The sequence below is a fragment of the Gossypium hirsutum genome, chromosome D11 (assembly GCF_007990345.1).
Source record: "Gossypium hirsutum isolate 1008001.06 chromosome D11, Gossypium_hirsutum_v2.1, whole genome shotgun sequence".
Lineage (NCBI taxonomy): Eukaryota > Viridiplantae > Streptophyta > Magnoliopsida > Malvales > Malvaceae > Gossypium > Gossypium hirsutum.
Genome location: NC_053447.1, coordinates 41988369 through 42014118, shown reverse-complemented (window position 1 = coordinate 42014118; position 25750 = coordinate 41988369). Strand labels below are relative to the sequence as shown.

Below are 25750 nucleotides of genomic sequence, written 5' to 3'. Positions count from 1 at the left end.
AGTGATTTTTTTGGATAATTTTGATTTTTTATTTGAGAGTAAAGGGTGAGAAGTAAAAGTTTAGGGGAAAAATAAAAATTTTGGGGGAATAAAAGTTTAAGGGAAAGTAAATAGGGGAGTAAAATTTTGGAGGCAAAATATTAAAAAAAATTGGAGGGGGAGGGTTTGGGATAGATGGGAGGTGGGATGAGAAGGGAATAAAAGTTTTAGAGGAAAAGTGGGAGGGAGTAAAAATTTTGGGGGAAAATAAAAGGTTTTGAGGGTTTTTGGGAGTAAAATTTTGAGAAAAAATAAATGGGAGAGTAAAATTTTGGTGGGAAATGGATTTTGGGTAGATTGGGGGGTTGGGAGGGGAGGGGAGTAAAAGTTTTTGGGGGAAAGTGGGAAGGAGTAAAAGTTTTGAGGGAAAAGTAAAAAGGTTTGGGAGTTTGGGGTAAAAATGTAAAATATTATAGTTTGATATTCGAATTATTCGAATTATTCGAGTTATTTGAATTCGAAAACTCAACTCGATTCGAACTCGAAATTCGAAAAAAATTTCGAGTTGATTCGAATGACTCGATTAACTCGAATAACTCAATTCATTTAACTCGAAATTCGAATTTTTTTTCAATTTTTTCGAGTCGAATCGAGTTTTGCTCACCCCTAGTTGTGGGAGAAGGATATCAAAAATTTTCTACAAGTTTCTAGTTTCGACAAATCCAGTCAAATTCTTCGAAATGGAACTTGTAGACGACGAAGACATGGAGACAATGGTCGATCTCTACCGTGGGAATGGGAGTGAGAAGAATGCACCGATTCACTTATTTGCTGAGTTAGTCGGTATGGAGCAAAATGAAGATGTTAATACATCTGATGAAGAAGACGGGGCTGAAGAACCATGGATGGTGGCTCCAATATCATACGTTGATAGTGAATCAACTATGGGTGGGATCGGTATCGACCTGAATATTACACTCGATGTTGATATGGTTGGTGGTAAAGAAGAAGGTGCTGGCGAAGAAGAAGGTGGTGGCGATCATTGGGATTAAGAGGTCGATAGTGACGATGATCCCGATGTGGACGATGTACCTAATGATATTGATGATGAAGATGTCAACAACAATGAAGGCATTAACGCTTCTTCGGTCGGGGAGCAGATGCAGCGTATTTTGATACACAATAATCCTGGGCCACACATGTCGCTCATAGACCCCGACACAGCGTATGTAGCTGAGTTTCCGGAGTACCCTGAAATAGTTCATTCTCACGAGCTGGCCGTAACATCTGATGATGAAGAGTTATTCATAGGACAGAGATTCAGGTGTAAAAAAGAGTGCATATATGCCATTAAACGGTACAGCATGAAGATATCGGTGGATTATAAAGTCTCCGTGTCTACTTCGACAATATATGTTGGGGAGTGTTGGAAGACAGCGAAAGGCTGCAATTGGCGGGTACGAGCTGCATTTATTAGAAGTTTTCAGATGTGGGAGATACGAAAATTTGTTGGTCCTCATACATGCACATCAACACGTATGACAGAAGATCATGGAAAACTTGATTCGAAAACTATTTGTACGTGTATCATGCCAATGGTGAAGGACATGCCGGCCATTAAAGTTTCGGTACTGATTGCTGAAATGCAAGCACGATTCCAGTATCGAGTCTCATATCGGAAGGCATGGATGCTAAACAGACGGCAATAGAGCAACTGTATGGGGATTACGATTCGTCGTATAACGAGCTTCAAGGTTGGATAGCTGCTATGCGAGAGTACGTACCGAGGACTGTGATTGAGTTGCAGACAAGGCCATATTACGGCCCGGATGACCAGTTACAGCCGACAAAAAGGATTTTCCATCGGATGTTCTGGACGTTCGGTCCATGTGTGCGGGCGTTTCCCCGCTGCAAGCCACTTGTGCAGGTGGATGGGACCTGGCTGTATGGAAAATATACACAAATCCTACTTCTTGCAGTTGCTCAAGACGGTAACAGAAACGTGCTCCCGATAGCATTTGCTATCGTAGATAAAGAGAACATGGAGTCTTGGGAATTCTTCCTCACAAATCTGCGGAGGTATGTTATTAGGAACGATAACATTTGCATCATCTCCGATAGAGGGAAGGGTTTAATTGCGGCTATTAGGCGTTCTAGTGTGCCGTGGAGATCCGTTTACTGCATTCGTCACATTGCGTTTAACTTCCATAAAGATTATAAGAATGCAGACTGGAAGAGACAAGTCGTGGCAATGGGTAAATGATAACCTTATCTTTTCAATATAAGTTGTAATGTTTGATGTTATCGACTTACTAGAACTTATTTTTCCTTAATACGTATGCAGCGTACGAGTTAGAGCCACATATTTTCTGGCAAAGAATGATCCGACTTGAGAGTGACATGGAGGGACAGACAAACACATCTTTCCGACAATGGTTGGGCACAATGGAGCCGTGGTAGTGGGCTCAAAGTTTTGATGACGGCTTCCGTTATGGCCAAATGACCACAAACTTAGTCGAGGGGATAAACCCTGTCTTGTTGAAAACACGTCATTTTCCAATTCCATCGGTATTTTCTGCTATTTTCTACAGGCTGGCTACTTTGATGCCAAGAATGGGTCAGCAGCAAGTCGACCAGATTCAGGCGAGACATGTGTTTGTCGAACATGTCAGGGATGCAATGGTCGCAAACCGTCGGTTGGCGAGGTCAATGAACGTGGAAATATATTTACGACGACTAGAAACATTTCGAGTTACTAAGACCATCAGTTGTCGACCTGGTATACCAACTAGGTCCTACGGAGTTGATCTCCGAAATAGATGGTGCGAGTGTAGGAGGTTCGAAACACTTCATTATCCCAGTGCGCATGTCGTGGCAGCGTGTGCTAAAGTCAATCTTGATGCTGAACAATATGTCGATGATGTGTACACGCTGGAGCGCACATTGCGTATCTGGGAGAATGAGTTCCCCGTCCTGCCTAACCTATCTACGTGGGAGGTGCCACCGATGACTTTCGAGCTTCTCCCAGACAGAGGGCTACGGAGGAATCCAAGGGGTCGTCCGCAGTCAAGCAGAATCCGTAATAAGATGGACATTAGGGAGAAATCTGAAGGAAAGCATTGTGGAATATACAGGTTAAGTGGTCATAGTCGGAATAAATGCCCTAACCGAAACTTTCATGTTGGACAGTCGTCCGGATCGGGTTGGAATTTACCTAATGCTGTAAAATTTTTATGTATATTGTTATAAAAAGTATAATTCATTTGAAATAATTTTTATTATTCGGAATTGACCGGTACAACATTGCTAGAATGGCAGAACCCCAGCTATACGACCTAGCAATGGACAAATCAGCTAACAGGGGCAAGTACATCAAATGCACATTGTCGCCGTTTGCATCAGGCATGAGTACTGCCCCTACCATATGCATGATGTACGCTCGAGCAGCGCACATTAACTCACCTTCAGTGGCATTCGCTGATAATTGTCCAATTTTGGCTTTCAACCATGTAAATTTTATGCCAGAAAAATATGACTCACCGTCACCTGGCGAGTCTCCTAGGAGCTGATAACAAAGTGCAGCCGGATCGGTAAATGAAGATACTCCCGTTACGGGACTCCCGTCAATTGGGAGCCCAAGCTGCAATGCAACATCCTCCAAGGTCACCGTGCATTCCCTGCACGGAAAATGAAAAGTGTGGGTCTCCGAGTGCCACCGCTCCACTAGCGCAGATAATAAATCAAAGCGCAAGTCAGAGGACCGGATCAATGCTACTGACCCAAATCCGGCTAGCTCCAAGTACGGCATCAATCGTGCATCCGGAGCCTTCTTTAAAACACTCACACGACCCCTTAATACTCGGAACGAGTCCTGATAGTGTTAAATTACAGAAAAATATTACGATAACATAATTTATTTGTATATACTACGTATATCCTTTTTAATTAAATAGAACTCGTGATTAACAAATAATAAATCATACCACGTTATTAGCCGCATCAGATGTGTGTTCATCGTTTCCAATCAATCGAGCCATTGCGATGCCTGCAAGTTGAAAAAAAAGTTAGTAAAAAATCTTACTTCGGCCATTTATTCGTATTTTTTTCTCCGCATTTTATTCCTTTAAAAAATATCATAATTTCTAATTTTATAATTTTACATTATTTCAGTGCATAATGTTTGAAATTTATTAATTTAGTGTATTATTTAAATTAATTTGGTGTAAGAAAATAACCCGTACCCCTGCCCTTTGCTCGTATTATTTTCTCGATTTTTATTACTTTCAATAAAAATATATTATTTTCGTATTTTATTATTTTATATTATTTCAGTACATTTTCTTTGAAATATTTTGTATTAATTATTTATGAATTTTAAAAAAAGTTAGTAATACACTCTTACTTCCGCCATTTGTTCGTATTTTATTTTCTGCATTTTATTATTTTAAAAAATATCATAAACTTAGTCTTTTATAATTTTACATTATTTCAGTGCATAATGTTTGAAATTTATTAATTTAGTGTGTTGAAGGGGAATAAAAGAAAATAATAAATAAGGAGGGCTTAAAAGGTAATTAGCCACATATTGGTTCCGTCTTTTTATTCCTCTCCATTGGTGCCGCCTTTTTATTCCCCTCCATCACCCTCTCTTTTTTTCCTCTATTATTTTGGTAAATAAAAAAATTTTATAATATTTTGGTATTTTTTTTAATTTTTTTGTAATATTTTCGTAAAAAACCCGAAAAAAACCCTTTTCTATGCCCTTTGCTCGTATTATTATTTTCCCGATTTTTATTACTTTCAATAAAAATATATTATTTTCGTATTTTATTATTTTATATTATTTCAGTACATTTTTCTTCAATTATTTATATTAATTATTTCTGAATTTTTTTTAAAATTTACTAATACACTCTTACTTCGGCCATTTGTTCGTATTTTTTATCCGCATTTTATTATTTTAAAAAATATCGTAATTTTTAATTTTATAATTTTACATTATTTCAATGCATTATGTTTGAAATTTATTACATATACAATTTTTTCGCATTTTATTATTTTCGATGAATATACAATTTTCGTTTTTTCTTTTCGTATTTTAAGTTTTCTTAAACATATTTCTTTATCATTTTACTTTTCATGTTATTTTCCTAAAATAACTAATTTCAACTTCCTAAGTAAATTTCATAAAAAAAAATCCCTAATCATAAATAATAACAATGCACATACCATGAATTTTTTCATTCTAAATATATTTCATAAAATATATATGCTAAATAAAATAATAAAATACGTATAATGTACACAACATAAATTTTTAACACACAAATATTACAAAAAAATTAAATTTATAAAAAAATTACATTTTTTTCTTTTTTTTTCCTTCCTTCCCTCGTCTTCTTCTTTTTTTTCTCTTCTCCTTTCTTTTTCTTTCCTTCTTTTTCTTTCTTTTTTCTTCTCCTTTCCTCTTCTTCTTCTTTCTTTTTTTTCTCTTCTCCTGTCCTTTTCTTTCCTTCTTTTTCTTTCTTTCCTCTCCTTCCTTTCTTTCTTTCTTTCCCTCTCCTTCTCCCCCCACCACTGGCTGGTCCCCTATTATACCATTGGTGCCGCCAATGGCATTGGCCTGACCAAGGTCTTGTCATTTTCGGTGCAGGCTTTTTGCAAGTTTTTTTTCTAATTTTTTGGTATATTTTGGTAAATAAAAATATATATATTTTGGTAAATAAAAAAAGTTATAATATTTTGGTTATTTTTTTTATTTTTTTATAATAATTTTGTAAAAAACCCGTAAACTACTCATAGTTACCCAAGTTTTAGTGAATTTTTGTTTTGATTATTATTATTATTATTATTATTATTATTATTTTGTTAATTTAGTTGCACCAATTTAAGTCAATTTCGCATGGTAATTACCTTATCTTTAAAATGGTTTGGTCACAAAATGGAACACTGATGTGACTTGATATAATATTAAATTTAGTCTCTAATATTTACTTTTTCTGTTAATTAAAGTCTTGATTTCGAAAAAAGACAATAAATTTAACATTAATATTTATACATTTTGTCAATTTATTCTTAGTTCTAAAATTTTAAAAATATAAATTGGAAATAAAAAATAATTTTTCAAAATTATTAAAATTTATAAAAAAATTATAAAGGATTCAAAAATTATAAAAATATATATTTAAAATTTTTAATATTTAATATATTTTCACACCTTCCTTTTCGATGGAATCGCTTAATGCTATCTCAAGGTACCCTGACAAAATTTTATTTCGAGGGAATCAAGACTAAATTATAAATTTCGGGGATCAAAATGAAAAAATGTAAAATTATCATTTGATTAGCTTACAACTTTACCACTTTTAGATTGACCAAAATATAATTTTACCAATTTTATTTTGTTGATTTCTTTTTCATCCCAACCTAGTGGTGAAGCACTGAAGCCAATATTCTCCCCTTTTTAGGGGGAATTATAAATTTTTGAGTTGAAATTATAAAATTTTCATTTTATTTACCTTACAACTTTTAGAGTGACAAAAATATAATTTTTACAATTTTTGCAGGCAGTGCATCGAGTGAATAACCTAAAAATATCGAAAATTTTAAAAATTATCAGATTAGGCCATTTTTTCAAAAAAATCACAGGACTAGATCGATTTTACGAAAACGCTTCCAGGTGGAAACATTTTTAGCTGATTTGCAGAAAAGTGCTTTCAGCTGAAAGCGTTTTTCCCTAACGGTCACTTACCCCAACGAATATTTTCTCCAACGGCTATTTAATTAGCCGTTGGGACCAACGGTTTCCCCAACGACCATTTTATTTTTTCTATATAACCCCCCATTTCTTTTTTTTTCTTCAATTCAATCTCAAATCTCTCTCAAATTTCTCTCATTCTCTCTTAATTTCTAAATCAAAATTTATTTCTCTCTCAACTCTTTTTTTTTATTAAAATTGTTTTAAGATTTCTGTAAAATATTTTTTCTATTACAATTTATTTTGTGTTTTTCGAAATTAACAATGACCCAGTCTCTAATCTATTTGGATGGCAAGCACATTTCTGTCAATAAATTATAAATGGTAAGAATTTTTTTATTATATTTAATGTAATTTAATTTAAATATTTTTTTATTATATTAAAATTTAATATTTGTAATCTACTCATTCCTCCATCACCCTTAATCGAACGCTACTTGTGAGATGTTGGATTTTTGCACGTGGCTCTTATTGGTTGGGGGTGTAAATTGGGCCCCACACTTATAAGCGCATTGGTAGAAAGGTGGAGACTCAAGACACACACATTTAATCTTCCATGCAGCAAGTGTACTATCACTTTAGAGGACGTACAGTTATGGCTCGGGTTACCGGTGGATGGGCCCATAGTGACTAGGTCAGTTCACGCAGCTGATTGGAGAGACGTATGTGAGCAACTTTTAGGTAGGGTTTCAGAAAGGATTTATGGAGCCTAGATAGATATGAATTGGTTAAAAAGAAATTTCGGTGGGCTCGATGAGGAGCCAACTAAAGTCCAAAGAGAACAACATGCTCGGGCGTACATTCTTATGATTATCGGGGGTCTCCTAATGCCCAATAAGTCATGAAATCTTGTCCATTTAAGGTAACTTCTAAAACTCGTTGACTTTAGAAAAGTAGGCGAACTTAGCTGAGGGTCAACCGTGATGACGACATTGTATCGGGAGATGTGTTGGGCGACGGAACCGCACAAAATCAAAATTGGTAGTTGCATGTTACTGCTACAATCATGGGCACGGTACCGGCTGCCATTTTTACGTCCTCGAGCGGACTACCCTTATACATTCGCACTTGTAACAATGTAAAATTCATTAGATAATATATTTACCATAATAAAATTATTTAAAATTTAAATTATTGTTTTAACATATTGTTTCAATAGGTGGAATCATGGGTCGAGTCACGTTAGACTACTAGATGAGCTTCGAGATATACTGCTTCTGTTAGATTAACGATCAGAAGCAGAGGTATGTATTTTTTAAATTTGAATTATATAAAATTAACGTAGATCATTTAAATATTAGTAATATATAGATAACTAAAATTTTTATTATTTTAACAAAGATTGAATGGACGACATACTCCGATCTGGCAATTCAAGAATAAATCCTTTCCGAATTCTTGGTCAATCCAAACATCCAGCACGTGAATGTGCCATTGGTAGTGTACGCTACTATAGAGATGCACGAGTCAAATAGAGTGTTGCGGTAATTTGGGTTCAGGCAATCGATTCCACCGGCACCATAAGACATCAAAGATTTGTATCATATCGACTTGCGGGAGAGAACGAATGAGAATTGGCCTACATTCCTTGCGCAATATAACAACATTTGGAGCAATAAGTATGAGTTTTTACCTACTCGCGAGGCCATTGTCGCACCTGAGTTAGCCTACTATCTGGAGTACATGCCATGGTTTAGGGTCCATAGCAAGCCATATTTGCTAAGTGAAGAGGTGAGGGGCACACAACCGCATACGAGGAGGCCATGACAGAGCTGCCAAGGTGGGTCCATCGTCTACACCTATACAAGAATCGACACTGATGGTCGTACCACCCTCGGTCAATATGACTCAACTTATTTTGGTGCTTATAGTAACCCCGTCTTTTTTACACAAGAACTACATATTGCACCACATTTTTCTACTTCTGCTTCGATGCCAAGTTTTGCTTATGGACAGATTACACGTTGATTCGATTGACGTTTTTGACGATGATGTATAAGTCGTCTATGTTTGGGGAATCAATTGGGAGTCCGATTGTTATGCCATCAGTGTATGGGATACAATATAGTTGTACCCCTATGTCGTTGCTGTTGCAAACATCTCCGAAGTCATTATTCTTGTAACATCTCGATTTTGGTCCTAGTCGAAATAGTGGTTTCGGGACCACAAATTCGATGAGGAAAAATTTATTTTTACTATATTTTTATGGCCTACAATTTCACATAATGATTTTGTGAAAAATTCGTTTAAAAATTTCGACGTTTGGGCACTCAATTTAGTCAAAAGGACTAAATTGTAAAAAGTGAAAAAGTTGAGTTCTACATGTTAGAGGTGTCCAATTGTTATAAAATTTTAAATTGGAGGTATTTATATGGTAATTATACCATTGGTTAAGTTATGGACAAAAATGGACATGAGATAAGCGAAATAGGAAATTTTTAAGTTAGGGGAATTTTGATAATTTGGTAATTAAAATGAATTAAAAGGGAAAAGGATGACAAATGGTGCTCATCTTCTTCATTTGGCCAAAATTAGAAATGGGGGGAAGCCATAGTTAGGGTTTTCAAGCTTCCAATCTCCATAGTAAGTGATTCTAATCCCCATTTTTATTGTTCTTTATGTTTTTGAAGCCTTGATTACTTGATTTAGCTTATTCTAGCAATAATTTAACCTAGGGTTCATATTTGGAAAAATACCCATAGGTAAAATGTGTTTATTTTGATGTTTTATGGTAGAATATGAAGCTTGAAATTATGTTAAACAACTTTTGCTAAACGATTTTAAGTGAAAACGAGTAAAACGACATATCGATAAAAATACCTAATGTTCATAAGTGTTAGAATGGGAATTTTATGTTACCATAGAAGGGAAAAATGTTCAGCATGTTATAAAACATAAGAATATGGGATGAAGTTTAATTTTCGAGCTTTGGGGTAAAAGTATAAATATGTAAAAGTTTAGGGGTAAAATTGTAATTTTGCCAAAGTTAGAGTCGAGGGCTGTTTTGATAAATGTGAGTATTAAATAAATTAAATTTTATATTATAGATCAAGAAGAATGAAATTCGGGGTTAGACCGAGGAAAGAAAAAGGTTAAAGACTAAGTTGATAGATTTGGCAATATTTTGTACCGAGGTAAGTTTATGGTAAATAAATATAATATTTAAATAATTATTATTAATGCTGCTATTTTCCAGCAATTATGTATTTATTTTATGAAATTATTTAATGTTGACTCAAGTATGAGATGATAGAGAATTAGTGTTAAAAAGTCCTGTTGAAACATAAGGAATATATCGGATACAAATGTCATGACATTTGGGAAAGAGATCCCATGTAAGACCATGTCTAGGACATGGCATTGGCATCATTGAGATTATGAGAGGTCCCATGTAAGACCATGTCTAGGACATGGCGCACCGAGATGAGAGGTCCCCCGTAAGACCATGTTTGGGACATGGCATGGGCACCGATATGAGAACTCCCATGTAAGATCATATCTGGGATATGGCATTGGCAGTATGTTTGGGACATGGCTTTCGCATGTTATTATCAGAAAAGAGACCCAAGTATCCTTATTATTTCAATGTGGCTCAACGGGCTAGTAAACAAATTATGTTCTAGGAAAGTTTAGGTAAAAACATAAATAGAAAATTCAGGTGAGTTATAAGAGTTAAGAACATATTATGTTATCAATTGAGAACCAACATTTTAGCAAGAGAAGAGTAAGTTATAATCATGAGTTATCTAAGTAAACAAGTAAGTGAACAAGTAAGAGAGTAAGTAAAGAGGAAATTAAAGATCATGACATTTGAGTATAATTATTTGTGTTAAATGTTGTTATTTATTTGCTTGTAAACTTACTAAGTTTTATGCTTACTTCTTTTATTTTCCTTCTTTTATAGTATTGCAAATCTAATTCGGGGATCTTAAAGATGTCGGAAAGCGCTCACACTATCAACAACAACAACTCGGTATTTTATGATGATCAATGTTTGAGCTATGGCATGTATAGAGACTTAGTCATTTTGAATGTATGTCCTTATGATATTGCTAAAGGATTATGTGTAAATATGTGATAATGTGTAGCTATTAAAATGGCTAAGTAAGAATATGTTTGGTATTATGAATGCCTAGGTGATAGTTTATACCTAGAAATTATGAAAGAGTAAAAATTTGCAATGAAACAGTTTTGGGACAGCAGTAGTAATGCGACTTTGAAAAATCACCAAGGATAGTATAAAATGAATTAGAGAGTGGATGATATATATAATTAAATCTTATTGAGTCTATTTTCATAGAAAACTAACGGTGTGGGTAAATGAAATTTATATTCTGAGATATTTGAATTTTGGTTAGACAGGGTCAGAATAGTTTTTGAAGTCCTCTGTTTTGACTTTACAAAATAATTAAAAATTGTAAAAAAATAATTATGAGTTATAATTTACATTTCTAGATTCTTTAGTGAGTCTATTTTCTGTAAAAACAAGTGAGAACACCATATGAAAATCATAAGATGAGAAAATTGATTTTTAGTGAATAAAGGTCAGAACCGTCAGGCTGTGAAACAGGGGAGAATTTAATGAATAAACTGTACTAATTGGCAAAACCAAAAATTCTGAAAATTTTATGGTAAGATAATATATGAGTCTAGTTTCAGGAAAAATTTACAGATCTAAATTTTGAGTTTTTTAACTCGATTTATAATTAAATTAGTGACTACTGCGCAAATGCACAGCATTATGGTGAACAGTGAAATAAATTTTAAAAGCAAATTTTTAATCCCCGAACTAATAAGTTAAGTCAAGTAATGCCCCATGCTCAACTCCGACAACGGTCTCGGGTAAGGGGTGTTACAGTTCTATCAAGGTACCATCTTCGTAACCACCTATTCCTAGACCGGAGGATACACGATGGCAATTGAGGAGCAACCGATAACAATCAACTACGGACGAAAGCGAAAAAGATAATAGGCTGAGACTACAATCTATACCAGAGGTTGAACCAAGAAGGAATTTGGCTTGCAGTTGTCGACCATCCCGATGTGGCACACATTTTGACCGGGGATTGGATTGATTTATTTTATTTTTGTTCTTGTCATGTAAAAATTTAAATAAATATGAAATGTTTTTATTGTATCGATGTTGTACATCTTTATGTTTTTAAATAAATATCGTTTTTGCATCAAAATTGGTTGTCATTGTCATTTGATATTATTAAATCAAGTATGCACGAGAATAATAGAACAAATTTGTATTTTTTTTTATTTGTATGGTATACTAAAATCAAGTGTTTACAAATTACATCAAAGTTTGAGTATGAATTAAAAAAATTAATAAATCTATTAATGAGGTGTTGTCCTAATATCATCCCATCGATCTGGACATGATGAAATTGTATACCTTAGGTTTCTACACCACTCGCATAACCTCGGTTGGATTGACTTCTCTCGAATGTCTATGTTGTTGCATATTCGAGTCGACATCGATCGATCTTTTGGTTTACGATGCAATGATATATCGGGTAATGACGTGGTCCGACTTGAAAGGTTGAGTCGAATTCACTTAAGTTGCCCAATCGTCGACGAGAAGTTCGTTCAAAATCATTAAAAGTATAATTTGGCTAAGTATGAGTGGAAGTAGATAAAAGGGATTCAAAAGATAGGCTAGGCTTAATATTTGATAGGTTCAGTTTAAATAAAGAAGTAAAGTAAATGGTTGATAGATAAGATGGAATGGAATTGTGAACTCAAGCTTCAAGATCGATTCAATACTATATAGAGTATTGCACCGGGACTTATATCGCTTAAGGTGGATAAATGAAATGTAGAAGATGGACCTTGACCCGTTACCTATAAAGAGGTAGGAACCAAAGGCATAAAGTAAAGGATGAACGGCACACCAAGGTTGGTGATAAGTTAAAAGACGAGTTCAGGTTGACGCCAATAGCAAGCTAGATAAATCAAATCGAGACTGAAACGAAATATAGAGGAAGAAACTCACAAGAACAAAAGTTCGATTAATAATTTGGTAAAATTTTTTTTATAATGAAAATAAACAACTATTTATAGCCTATGCACTAGCTAGCCGAATGGTCACAAATAAGTCTTTAAAAACTAAGTAAAATTTAGCTAGAATAAGCTGGAAAATTCCAGAATAAAAACCATTAAAATCCTTAGCAAGATTCGGCTAAATGGAGTCCAAAAGACAACTTCTAGAACGGGAAAATGAACCTGGAAAGATTAATGGTGCATGGAAGCAGCTAGGTTCGGCCAATTGAGCTTAAATGAGCTCATTAAAATACAATTCTTGGCTGAAAAGATACCAGCATTAGAGGAGGACGTGAACAGACTTGAAAGTGTGAAAATTCAGCTTCTAAATTGGGCAATAAACTTGGAAGGATGAATGCTTGAGGGAGGCTAATGGCCATGTCCATATTCAGCCACTTAGGACGCCAATGGGCAGCTTAATGATGAAGAAAAATTCAGCTGGGTGAAGTTGGCTGTAGGGAGGTGAATGGCTTAGTCTAAATTTGGCCAAAGCTTGAAGGACACCTCCAATAGATGCCTCTTGGTCGAATGGTCACCTAGGAGATTCAAAGGATCAGCAAAATTCATGTAACTAGACATGCATGCATTCTTGCATTCATTGTAACTTGTTGTTCATGCATTTAGCTCATTCATTAATGTGTTTTTAATTTGGTAGCCATTCCTTGGCCGAATAGGTGCTTGGGGAAGTGAACAATCAGCTCAAGATTCTTTGAAGATAGCCATGCATGTACCGTCCAATTCATTGAACCTAATGTGCATGAATCTTGATTAAATGCACTCCAAATTCGACTCATCTACAAGAACACATGAACCAAAATTAATTCACATAAAATTCAGCTGAACATGCATTAATATAATTTTAGACACACTAATTAACATAATAATTAACTTATGACAAATTTATTATTATCTTAACAAGACAAATTAAATTCGGCATTGACTAAGACATAATAAAAACTTGTAATAGCTAATAACATATTAATGAGTTGTAATAATACTTTCTAATTTATTTTAAATAATTAATTTATTCTAGTAAGTAAATTTAGTGAGCTAAAAAAAATCTAATAACGAGCTCAATGAGTTGACTTGAGCTCGAGTGAGCTGAACAACATGGAGAGTAGTTTGATTGAGTTGAAAATGAGTTGGAATCAGCTTGCTCTAAGGTGCACGAATTGCTCAAAGTTCGGTCTTCAAGGGGTTTGAGAGGATCGAAAAGTGAATCTTGGGTTGCCCCGGGTATGCTCACATCAGGTAACAACTTGAATGGAGCATTTGATGCAGGCGACCACATATGTTCATCTTGGACCGGTAGGAATACATTTCTCCACACGTTATACATGTGTTCTAGTTTGTACACTTCGTCCACAAAGCTCATGTGATCTAAATGTTGATTGCTACATGCTGTAATTGCATGAGCACATTGAAAACCAAGTGTGTCAAAACTCCCACAGTTTTAGGTTCGTTGTCTCAGGTATACATGATACGCTCCCCCAACAATACCTAAGTCTACATGGTACGCTTTTTTCTGACAGTGCACTGAAAACGCATCCTACGTGGAGCATTTTTCCTCTAGCAATTTCAACCCTAAACTTTTCCCCACTCAACCATCAGATATCCTGAGATTCTCGGGATATATTTTCTGAATTGATCTCAATGTTCGAAAATAATGCATTGGAAAAAATAATGCGCTGAACCTATTTGAATGTTCGAAAATAATGCACTGTAAATAACGCCCAAAACTCAGTTGCATTCAAAAAAATAAGAAAAAATATTAAAAACTAAGATTTAATCAAACAAAGTAGTTCGAGTTTCGAATTTGAATCGAATTGAATTTTGTAATTAAAATAATTCGAATATAAGATGGATGTAAATATGATGCTTCTAAACATTGAATTAAATAATTATTAACTTTACATCTCAAAATATTATAAGAAAAAAGAATATGTAAAAAACTTTAAAAAATATAAAAAAATCCCCTAAACTTTAAACTTAAAATATATAAAAAATTCCTACAAAACCTTAAACATTAAAATCCATAAAACCCTATCCTTACCCTAACCCTACTTTAAAAAAACAAAATCCTAACCCTACAAAAATGAAACATAAGGAAAATGCTTTCAGCTGTAAGCTTTTCTACAAATTAGATTAAAACGCTTCCAGCTAGAAGCGATTTCGTAAAATTAGCCTAGTCCCGTAATATTTCAAAAAAATGGCCTAATTTGGTAATTTTTTTAAATTTTCAGTATTTTAAGTTATTCACTCTAGTGCATCTCCCACCATGGCTTAGTTTTTTTAAGGAAAGTGAGAAAGGGATAATGACTGAATGATGTTTGGTTTTTGTTTTTAGACAAGGATATGTTGCACCATCATAAGGAGTAGTGTCGAAGGGAGTAAAGGAAGCAGCAACAAAAACGTTGTTATGTTGAAGGAATACATGACAACAACAACAACAACCAAAGACAAAGTTAATTGGGTTTTGGATCTGGTTTCCAAATTCTATAAACCTAGAACTTTGACAACGAGATTTAGAGCCACTCCCCTTTTTTCTTGCATCACCTCACCCCCGAACCCATAAAAAAAGGGCCATATGTCAGGATTTTAAAAGCAAACATCTGCAGTACACTATGTATGTTGAAATTATATATAGTTATAGATTTCATTAAATAACAATGGAGAACCTCTATCCAGCGAGCTGGCTACCTAGTCGGTTGGGTACTTGGCAAGCTGGCTATCCAATGAGCTGGCTACATGGTGAGTTGGGTACCTGGCAAGTAGGGTACTTGGTGAGCTAGCTACCTGGTGGGATGGGTACTTAGCGAAGTGGGTATACAAGAGAAGGCGAGTTGCAGACATCAGGCGGATGGCGAGTTATGGACGTGGGAGAAGGCAAGCTGTGGACATCAAGTGGATAGAGGGATGTCGAGCTATCTGGGTTTTCCTAGCCTGGTCGCCATCTGGACTAGGTTGCAAGACATGTAATGGTAACAATATAAGTAGTGAATCAACCTAATATCCCCATGTAATCTACTTTCTCTTTCATTGAGACCCTATTTTGTATAGGTAACCACATAATAAATGAACTTACTCTTGTAAGTTTATCACAAGCGACCTTTGCTTGCCTATGCCTTACCATATCTTAAATAGACTTATTTAAGGGTTGGACTTGGATAAGGATTTTTGCACTTTGAGCCGGTTCGGTCTAACATGAATTCAATTTAAATAATAAAAATATTTTTAAATTAAAATTTAATTATAAAATATGTAAAAAAATAACTAAAAAATTTATAGTTTTAAATTTTTATTAATTTTTGAATAGTAAAACAAGTTCTTTGGACATGTCAGACCGCCTCGAAAATAGGTTTGGACTTAAAAAATATTTTGGAACTGGGCCTAAATTTGACCCATGGACATCTCTTTGATAGGTTTAAAATCTTGTTGAAAACCAACTACTGAGCTAGAAAAACATCGTCCACTAACTTTCTATCCTTCATGAAAGCACACTGATAGTTTGAAATAAGATTAGGCAAACAAATGTTTAATTTTTAAGGAAGACTTTTGTAGCACACTGTAAAGCAATAAGAATTTTGGCTAAAATCTATCGCAAGACTATGATTAGGGACTTTTAAGAATCAAAGCAAAACTTGTGGAGTTAAAAGTAGTCAACATGAATCTAAAGTTAAGATCACTCACTACATTCTAGAATGCTTGAAAATTCTTTTTAGGGTATCCATTAGGGCTAGGGGCCTTGAAAAAAAAAGGTACCCTTAATCACTTCAACTGTCACATGCCTGATCAAACTTATCCTCATTCTTTAAGAACATAAGTGCCCAAGATTTCTTGAAGCAGATCATCTAATATTGATGCAATGATATACATGTTATTTATAGGGAGTATGTTACCCTTTGAGCTAAGAAAATTTTCAACTTAACCATTCATCCATTTTTGTAATTTTAAAATATGTTCTTTTGGTAAGAGTTAAACTTAGTGTACAAGAAACTAAATATTCTTCATATGTATATATTTATATACTAGTAAACAACATTTCTCATAATTAGATTATGGGACGCCATTCATGACGTGGGTGAAAATTTTACGTAACAAATAAATAATGACAAAAAAAATCGAATGTGATTTTGATTGAAATGATAAAGTTGAGACATTAGAAATTATGATGACTTGAGTTTAAATCTAGCCATCTATAAGTATTTTTCTAGATTCTATGTAAAAATGTAAAATAAAAAAATACCCTCAAAATAGAATTTGTTGCTTTATAAAAATAATAGGTTTTTGGTAATTTCACACTTGAATTGGGATCTAGTTAATGGGTGTCACCAATTCAGTCAAACTCTTAAATAATAGGGTAAACTACTTTAGTAGTCACCTAACTATAAGTATCTTTTATAGTCAATCAATTATGAAAAGTTACAAAATTTTAACCTCCCAAACCCTAGATTGAGAAGACTACATTAGCCACCAAAATGGCTAAGCTAACTTTAAATAAACTCATTTTAGAGAAAAACCGTAGTTGTACTTCTGACCTAGTAAAAAAAACATTCATTTATTAAGTCATCTGTAGTTAAGATTCATTTTATTATTAATAGTGTTGTTTTAGAAAAATAATTTCTTCATCGCTTTACTTTGTAAAAATTTGATGTTAACTAATGCAGTGGAAAAACCATTTTTCATGTCATTTTGGAAATCTAGTCACCTTATCGATTTTTTTTTCAAAAATGGTTTCTTTGTAATGCAACGAAAATTAGGGATTAATGTCAAATTTTACTTAAGCCAGATATCATGTGTTTTTCAGTTTTATGCTTGAGAAATCCATGCATGCAAAACTCCCCAAATGAAAAGTTACCAAGCCACAGACAAAAAATAATTGAAAATTACAAACTCAAAACCAATAAAGGCTTAATAATACTTATTAAAAATAATCTGAGGTCCAAGGTAATATGCTGGGTTCGGGCCTAGTTTCGAGGTTTACCTGAAAAGTTAAACACTATGGGGGGAGAGCTTATGAAAGCTTAGTGTGAGTCAAACAATGATTTAAACAGACATAAATACCAAATACAATGAAACATGTTAGCCTTAACAGAATAACACAAAACCATCATTGAAATTTCATATCATTATATAGCCATTATCAAATCGATGTCAAACGATGTATGAGCATGGGTTATCATTCATTCAAGTAACAATCATTAATTTTGATACCATTCAATACAACACAATACAATACATAGCATAAATCAATAACATTCGAGTATGTCATGAGCATGAAACAATGCAAAAAGGTTCCTACCCCAATCATCCGCTAAACACCACGAGTTCCCCATAACCCATCATCCGAACTCCAAAATGATATGGGCTTAAGCTCGTTGTGGTTAAAACCACCAATAACAATATGCAGAAAAATTTTACCAGTAAAAATGTGATAAATTGCCTTTTCCCTCGGTACTTCAGGTGCAGCGCACTGACTACGTATAAATGTAGACTTAATATGCCGCTAGTACTCCATGGAACTTCTCCGTCAACCATAAAAATAACTCTCCCTAATGCACATGCAATATGTCATACAATCTCATACATAGCCATAAATAAATACTTTTACGTTCAATTGGCATATTCAACATGCTCTCAATTATCAAATACTTTCAATGAATGGAATCAATATTCCAACTTTCAATTTACCAATAAGATGGTATCATTCGACAAATCACAATTTCATGTACATTTATAACATTTTTGTGTGCGTGTATAATAGTCTTTCAAACATATCATAACAAATCACTTGTACGAATATATCATGCATAAGCCTTGCTTTCATTCATAATCACGCTATACATACAACCAATCATACATCAAGTTACCAAACATTCATGACAATGTCAAACATTCAACCATTTAGTCAAACTAGCAACATTGGTACCATGCCAAATAGTTAGGGCCCGAAATGTACCTGATTCAGCCACTTATAAATTAATTACCTAGCTAATTAAGTCAAGCTCGACCAGAAAGCTAAATAACCAATTAAATCATAATAATTATCATTACCAATCAAGTTAGTTAGTTTAGGACTCACACCTTATTTTATGCTCTTTTGCAGCACACAAGCGAATCTCGCGGTTCCTCTAATAAACTTTAAAACGGACCTAAATTAAATTAAATTAAAAAAATCAGTATAAAACTCAATTAATACACCTCTTAAACAACCACTAAAAACCCACTTATGGGTTTGACCCAATCGTCACAATTACACCTATTTTTCGAATCCAAACTAGATAGATTTCTTACACTGTTTGATGCGAATTGTACGCGTGAATGCCTTTCGGCTTTACTGTTGATTTGGAAGTTTGGAAGTTTGGGTTTTTAACTTATAAGATTCATCAAGAAATTGAAAGAAAACAAGAACTTACACAAGCTAGGTGAAAGGGGTGGCAATAGAGTTTTTTTTGGGGTATCAATGGAAGTAGATCTTGATTGCTAAAATTTTAGATTTAAGGCTGGAAATTTTATGATAAAATGACAGCACGAAGAGGAAAATAATGGTGCAAGAACTCATTGCAAAAAGAAGAGAAATTGATGGTGAATCTTTGTGGCTTCGGCAATGGCACATAAGGGAAGAAAGAAAGAAAATTTAGGAGAAAAGAGGAGAGGAAGAGGGTGAATGGCTAGGGTAGGGAAAAATTGACTTAAAGGCTGAAAAATAGAAGAAAAAGTTGTATTTATACCCAGGGTTCAAGGGTATGGACGACATACACATTAAAAAAATAAGGGATTTTGTAAAACTTAATTATTTTACATGGGAAAAGATTCAAACTTAGGACCTTAATCTAATTTTCATGCTTCCTTATTTTTCATTTAACCACTAGGCCAATTACTCATACTTGAAATGATTTTTCAATATTTATTTTAAAAATAAGGCATATTACATACTAGGGTTTAAGGCAAAATTTGTAAAATAATAAAAATAGTACGAGAGAAGACATTTGAACTTGGATTTCAAGGAACGCTTCACTAATAGTTTCCAACAAACCAATATCTCATTTATTTTCTAAAAACGCATAGATAATCTCAACAATTAGGGCATGACCACTCTCCCTCTCTCAATCCACAAACCCGATTCTATTAACCTCGATTTTTGGGATGATACAAAAATGATTACTCAACTATTCAATTTTTTCGTTTTTAGTACCCGTTGTTAAATAGTTAAAGGAAAGATGACATGACAATTTTTAAAATATGCATAGTAACTAATTTAGCCCTCAACGTTCATACGTTGTGTCAAGTTAGTCTTAATTTTTTTAAAAATTAGTCCTCACTATTTAAACATCACCTAATAATCCTATTTTTACATGAAAATATAATTTAATACACAATATTTCAATTAAAAATAAAAGCAAACATATTTTTAAAAACATTCTGTTTATTATTAAATTAGACAATCCTCAAATACATTGCTTTCCTTGAATAAGAACTTGATATCTCTCTATGATAATTAATTTATTTATTTTAGCTTGAGTTGACTGATATTGATGAAGCAAATCAAAGCTAAAAAAGAAATAAAATTTTTTAAGCTGTTAGACCTACAATTGGATTGAATTAACCAAACGTGTTTTTTTATTTTCAAGCAATTGAATTGGTTATTTTTAAAAATTTGGGTCATTTTGTTTCATGTAGTTATTCATTTTTTCATTGAATCAAACACACGTAAAGGGTCGCAAAGAAAAGCAAAACTACAAAAGGATCAAATTGCATAATGTGCAAATGTTGAGGGTTCATTTAAAATCAAGACTAAATTGGCCCAATGTATAAGTATTTAGGGTTCAAATTGTTATCATGCCAATTTTAAAAAGCTACCATGTCAACTTCCTATTAGTCATGTAACAATTAGTGACCAAAAAAGAAAAAAATCGAGTAGTCATATGACCATTTTGTAACTTTTCATAGATGAATAATTAAAAAAAACTTATTAATTAATAATTGGGTCACTATTCATATAAATTTTAAATAATAATATAGATATAGATAAAGCTGATATGAAATTATAATAACAAAAATAATATCAGATTAAGATCATTCTCGACACAATCCAGTTCAATTTTAATTGTGCCTAAGGTGGGCTTAAAAGAGATCATTGTCCTGTAACCTTTATCGATGGGTCAAATTTAACAATTCAGCCAAAAAATGAAAACCATAGTGGAAAAATTAGTGTCTACTGAGATGGCCATGCTAAGAAATATCATTAAGAAGAAGCATGTAAAAATATATTACATTATGTCACATCAGACATTCATTGTGTGGTTGAAAAACTTATTAAAGTTTATATAAAACTTATGTTTTAATTGAAATAGTAAAATTAAATATATAAAATTAATTTTATTATAATTAAGTTTTTATTAATTTATAAATTTTTGTATAAAAATAAAAATACTATCACAATAATATAACTTATTTTATATATAAAGAGATATTTTAATAATTTTTTAACTAAATTGATGCCATGTTGAGCACTCGTTACACAAACTTGAGTCTATGACTTAATATAAGTGTATATATAAATATATGTATATATAAGTAATTTACTTTTTATATTTTGGCTTCATGTAGAAAAAGAAGAGGAGAAAGGAGAAGGTTGGGAAATGCAAGCATTAGGAGCCATAAGAGGCATTTGATTACAGTAAGACGTGTATGAGCTCTCATGATTATGAACACCTTCGTAGGTAGTTATCACACAACTTTTATCATCTCTGTCCCTTTCTATCCTCTTCTTCACATTGCATCCTCCACTTACACATTTATAGTAATTCCTGCATAAAATAACAGAAAATTTGAGTTTTCCTAAAATATTCTAATTATATTATAACAACACACTTATATAATATAGTATGTGTACTAATTGTTTATAAGATATTTGATTGTGAATCTCACATCATATTAAAAAATTTCCTCAAGAAAGATTAAATGGATGGCATGTGATAATATTTTAAATCATGCTTGTAAAATAAAAGTTTCCCATAACAAAGTATCAAATCTTACCCTATAGGCTGGTTTAGCTTTTTATCCATCAACTTAAATTAAATTAAATTAAATTATAATGATTAAATGATAGTTTATATCTATTCTACTCAAGTAACTGCGTTCAAAGCTCCTTTATATATATTAAATAAAGGATCCCTTCCATTAATATAGAGCTACTCCTCCCATATACAGCATATTAAACTATGAAAACTATGGCGGCGGTAAAGCATTTGCTTTTGAGTGGTCCTGCACTTGGCATTTTAAATTTGAGAAAAGCTAGCTGTTGAGTAGTCTTTTCATAGCTTTCATTTTTGTTCATGGATGCCTCAAACAAACACCAATTTCATCCATACACAACTTAATTAATTTGTTATCCAACTATCCCTTTTTCAGTCCACTTGGCTTTAGCTTTTTTTCCATCTGCCATAATAATACAGTCCCATTTTTACACTAGCACATATACATACAGTAGGTGCAACTGTGGGCATATGATGATAGCTCAGCAGCACACTGTGTATCATGTATGTATGTGGAGTCATCGTTGCCTCTTTACAGTTGCAGGTACTTTAATGATGAAGGCAATTTGATTTAAATTTGCTTTGATGGGGGCAGGGTCGTGAAGATTTTTATATTATGGGTTCAGATTATATTATTTTTTTTATTAAAAAAATAAATTAATCGCTATATATTATTAAAGAGTAAATTACTATTTTATTAAAGTTTTTATCTATTTATATTATTAAAAATAGGTCTTTGTAAGTCAATATGAAATACACGTGTCACGTTACGTGTTATATTTTGATTATTTTATTAGTCACACTAATTTTTAATAGGATAATTAGATAAAAATTTTAATATAAAAGATTAATTTACTTTTTAATCTAACATATAAAAGTTAAATTTTTTAACAAAAAAAGATAAAATATAATGTAAGTTAGTTTAGTGACTTCAAGGTACTCTTAACCCATATATATTATGTAATTTGCAACGATGATATGATGGGTTTGATTCATGGGTTTGTCAGTCTACGGCAATGTTTTTCCTAAAACTAAAGCTACCATACCATCGATTCGACTGAATAAAAATCTGTGAGCTTTGGGTAAGGAAAGAAGGATAAAAGATAAAGTAACAGTATTCAGAACAATCTTTTAGGGGTTGAGAGAAATTTTAATTTTTTATAGTCTATATTTTTATAATTTTTAAAGGATTAAATTAAATTTTTATAATTTTAGAGAAAATCAAAATATAATTTTACCTTTATTAATTTAAAATTTAAATTTTTTTAAAAGATCTAAATAGCAATTTTCCATTTTAGGGAGGGTTGCGCCCTTACCAGGCCCCCTAGATTTGTCTCTGTAAGGTCTAATTTATATTGTGTTAGTTCAACTTGAATACTTGGTTTTCCATTCATCCATCAATCTAAAAACTATCCCATAACATCTTTAAAACCAATTTGAGCCTTTATCTCTTTTCTTTCTTAACCTATTTTGACAAGCCTCAAATATTACTCCATTCACGATTGGGCAAACCATTACGACTCAATCGTTTATCGAAGTGAGTGCGCATCATCACCACATTTGAAATCTAATTGAGATAGGTTACATCCCTGATGAAGTCCACTGTTAGTAACTTCTTTACTTCCTATTTGGTTGCCTCTATCGTGACGTGTGCCAATCTCCTTTTCATTTGTTTTACTAGTTTAAAACTAGAATCCAAATTTAAGGAATGCTGGATAACTGAATGATTAATACTTGGCATGTTTGTCGCTAATGATACAAATATATTAGCATTGTTTTGTAATAGGCTTATCAACATCATTTGCTCCACCTCGGGAAAGGTAGATGATGTATGTATTGTCCTTTCATCATCATTAAGAAACAATCTTAGAATTTTGGTCTGCTCTATCGCTTTAACTGTAAAGCAAAATAGAAACAAATATTAGCTCATCGGTTGTCTAATGTTTAACTAATACTAAGCAATATTACGTGGCTGGATCGTAATACGGAAAGATAACTTATATTAGTAGATGAACCTAAACATGTACTTAGTCTAATCAGAAATGAGCAAACCGATTGGAAGACTAATATGACGTCTATCAAGTCCAATTGGGGAGATACTTTATCTTGGGAATCAAAGCGGATGACTTTTAGAAGATATAAACATAGATGTGATTGACTAGACTGATAGTATATCAGACTAGACCCAAGAAGAATAGATCCTAAATTTGTTTATGAATTTTTTCACTTGTGAAATTCAAAGTGTGGCATACCTTAATCTTGAGTGGATGATGGATTATGTCTGCATGACTCGTATGCTTTGATGTAAGGAAAAGCCTGAGTTCAAATAGATAAGGAACTAAAAGCTGGTGCATTGGGTATATAACTTTTACAATATGTTGCATCATTCACAGTAATAGAACTCATAGCCGAAGACATGGGTAAATGATATCCTCTGATTGACATTATATGATAGATGAAAAGTAAACGTGGCCACGATGATGCAATTTCCCGAGTGTGGAATGTTCAGACTATATTAAAGCTAAAGAACCTTAGCTATATTAAAGTTAAGACTCGTTTAACACTCGGACTCATTAGAACCTCAGTATAAAGGAAGTCACCACACACCGGGATAGGGAACGGAGTGATAAGACAAATCGATGGTTTCTACAAACCTTTTGGCTTGATAAGTTCGAAAGTTCGATTAAGAACTGGAAGAGAAAATCTCACAAAGTATAAATTTGATTAATAAAGTTCTAACCTTACAAATGACAAGACTCAAACTATTTATAGGACTAGATAACCTAATAGTCACATTCAGCCATAATGTAGTTCACACTTAGTATTAAATTTCGCTCATGTACTAGGTAGATACATTGAATAGACGAATAGTCACATTCTTCTCCTTAAAACGTGCATGTATTCTTAACTTGGAAGAAACCTTTAAATACTTGAATGAACATATATCTTGCATGGATCATGCACCTTCAATTAATTGGACACATTAATGGCTAGCTGGTTCATGAATTTGTTAAATGTATCATGTAGATTCATCCTCCCATTTGTGCATGTAACATCTTGATTTTGGGTCTAGTCGGAACAGTGGTGTCGGGACCACAAATTCGATGAGGAAAAATTTATTTTTCTTATATTTTTATGGTCTACGATTTCATGGAATGATTTTGTGAAAATTTCATTCGAAAATTTCGACGTTTGGGCACTCAATTTAGTCAAAAAGGACTAAATTGTAAAAAATGTTAAAGTTGAGTTCTACATGTTAGAGGTGTCCAATTGTTATGAAACTTTAAATTGGAGGTCCTTATATGTTAATTAGACCATTGGTTAAGTTGGTAGACAAAAATGGACATGAGATAAGTGAAATAGGAAATTTTTAAGTTAGGGACAATTTGGTAATTTAGTAATAAAAAGAATTAAAAAGGGAAAAATATGGCAAAATGTGCTCATCTTCTCCATGGCGAATGGAAATAGCAAGGGGGAAGCCATAGTTAGGGTTTTCTAGCTTCCAAGCTCCATAGTAAGTGATTCCAAGCCCCGTTTTTAATATTCTTTACGTTTTCGGAGTCTCGGTAACTTGATTTAGCTTATTCTAGCAATAATTTAACCTAGGGTTTATTTTTGGAAAAATACCCATAAGTGAAATGTGTTTATTTTGATGTTTTATGGTAGAATATGAAGCTTGAAATTATGTTAAACAACTTTTGCTAAGCGATTTTAAGTGAAAACGAGTAAAACGACATAATCGGTAAAAATACCTAATGTTCATAAGTAAGTGTTAGAGTGGGAATTTGATGTTTCCATAGAAGGGAAAAATGTTCAGGATGTCATAAAACATAAGAATAATGGATGAAGTTTAATTTCCGAGCTTTGGGACAAAAGTGTAAATATGCAAAAGTTTAGGAGCAAAAATGTAATTTTGCCAAAGTTCGAG

General features: G+C 33.1%; 1 protein-coding gene across 1 annotated transcript; it reads right to left on the bottom strand.

The window, feature by feature from the left end:
• Nucleotides 1–3238: 3238 nt before the first annotated feature.
• LOC107947822 (protein MAINTENANCE OF MERISTEMS-like) lies at nt 3239–4016 on the bottom strand. The gene is made up of 2 exons (XM_016882339.1): nt 3963–4016; nt 3239–3850 (listed from the first exon to the last, which is right to left on the bottom strand). Exons 1-2 carry the CDS (start codon nt 4014–4016, stop codon nt 3239–3241), a joined length of 666 nt encoding a protein of 221 aa, XP_016737828.1.
• Between the last annotated feature and the right edge of the window lie 21734 nt (nt 4017–25750).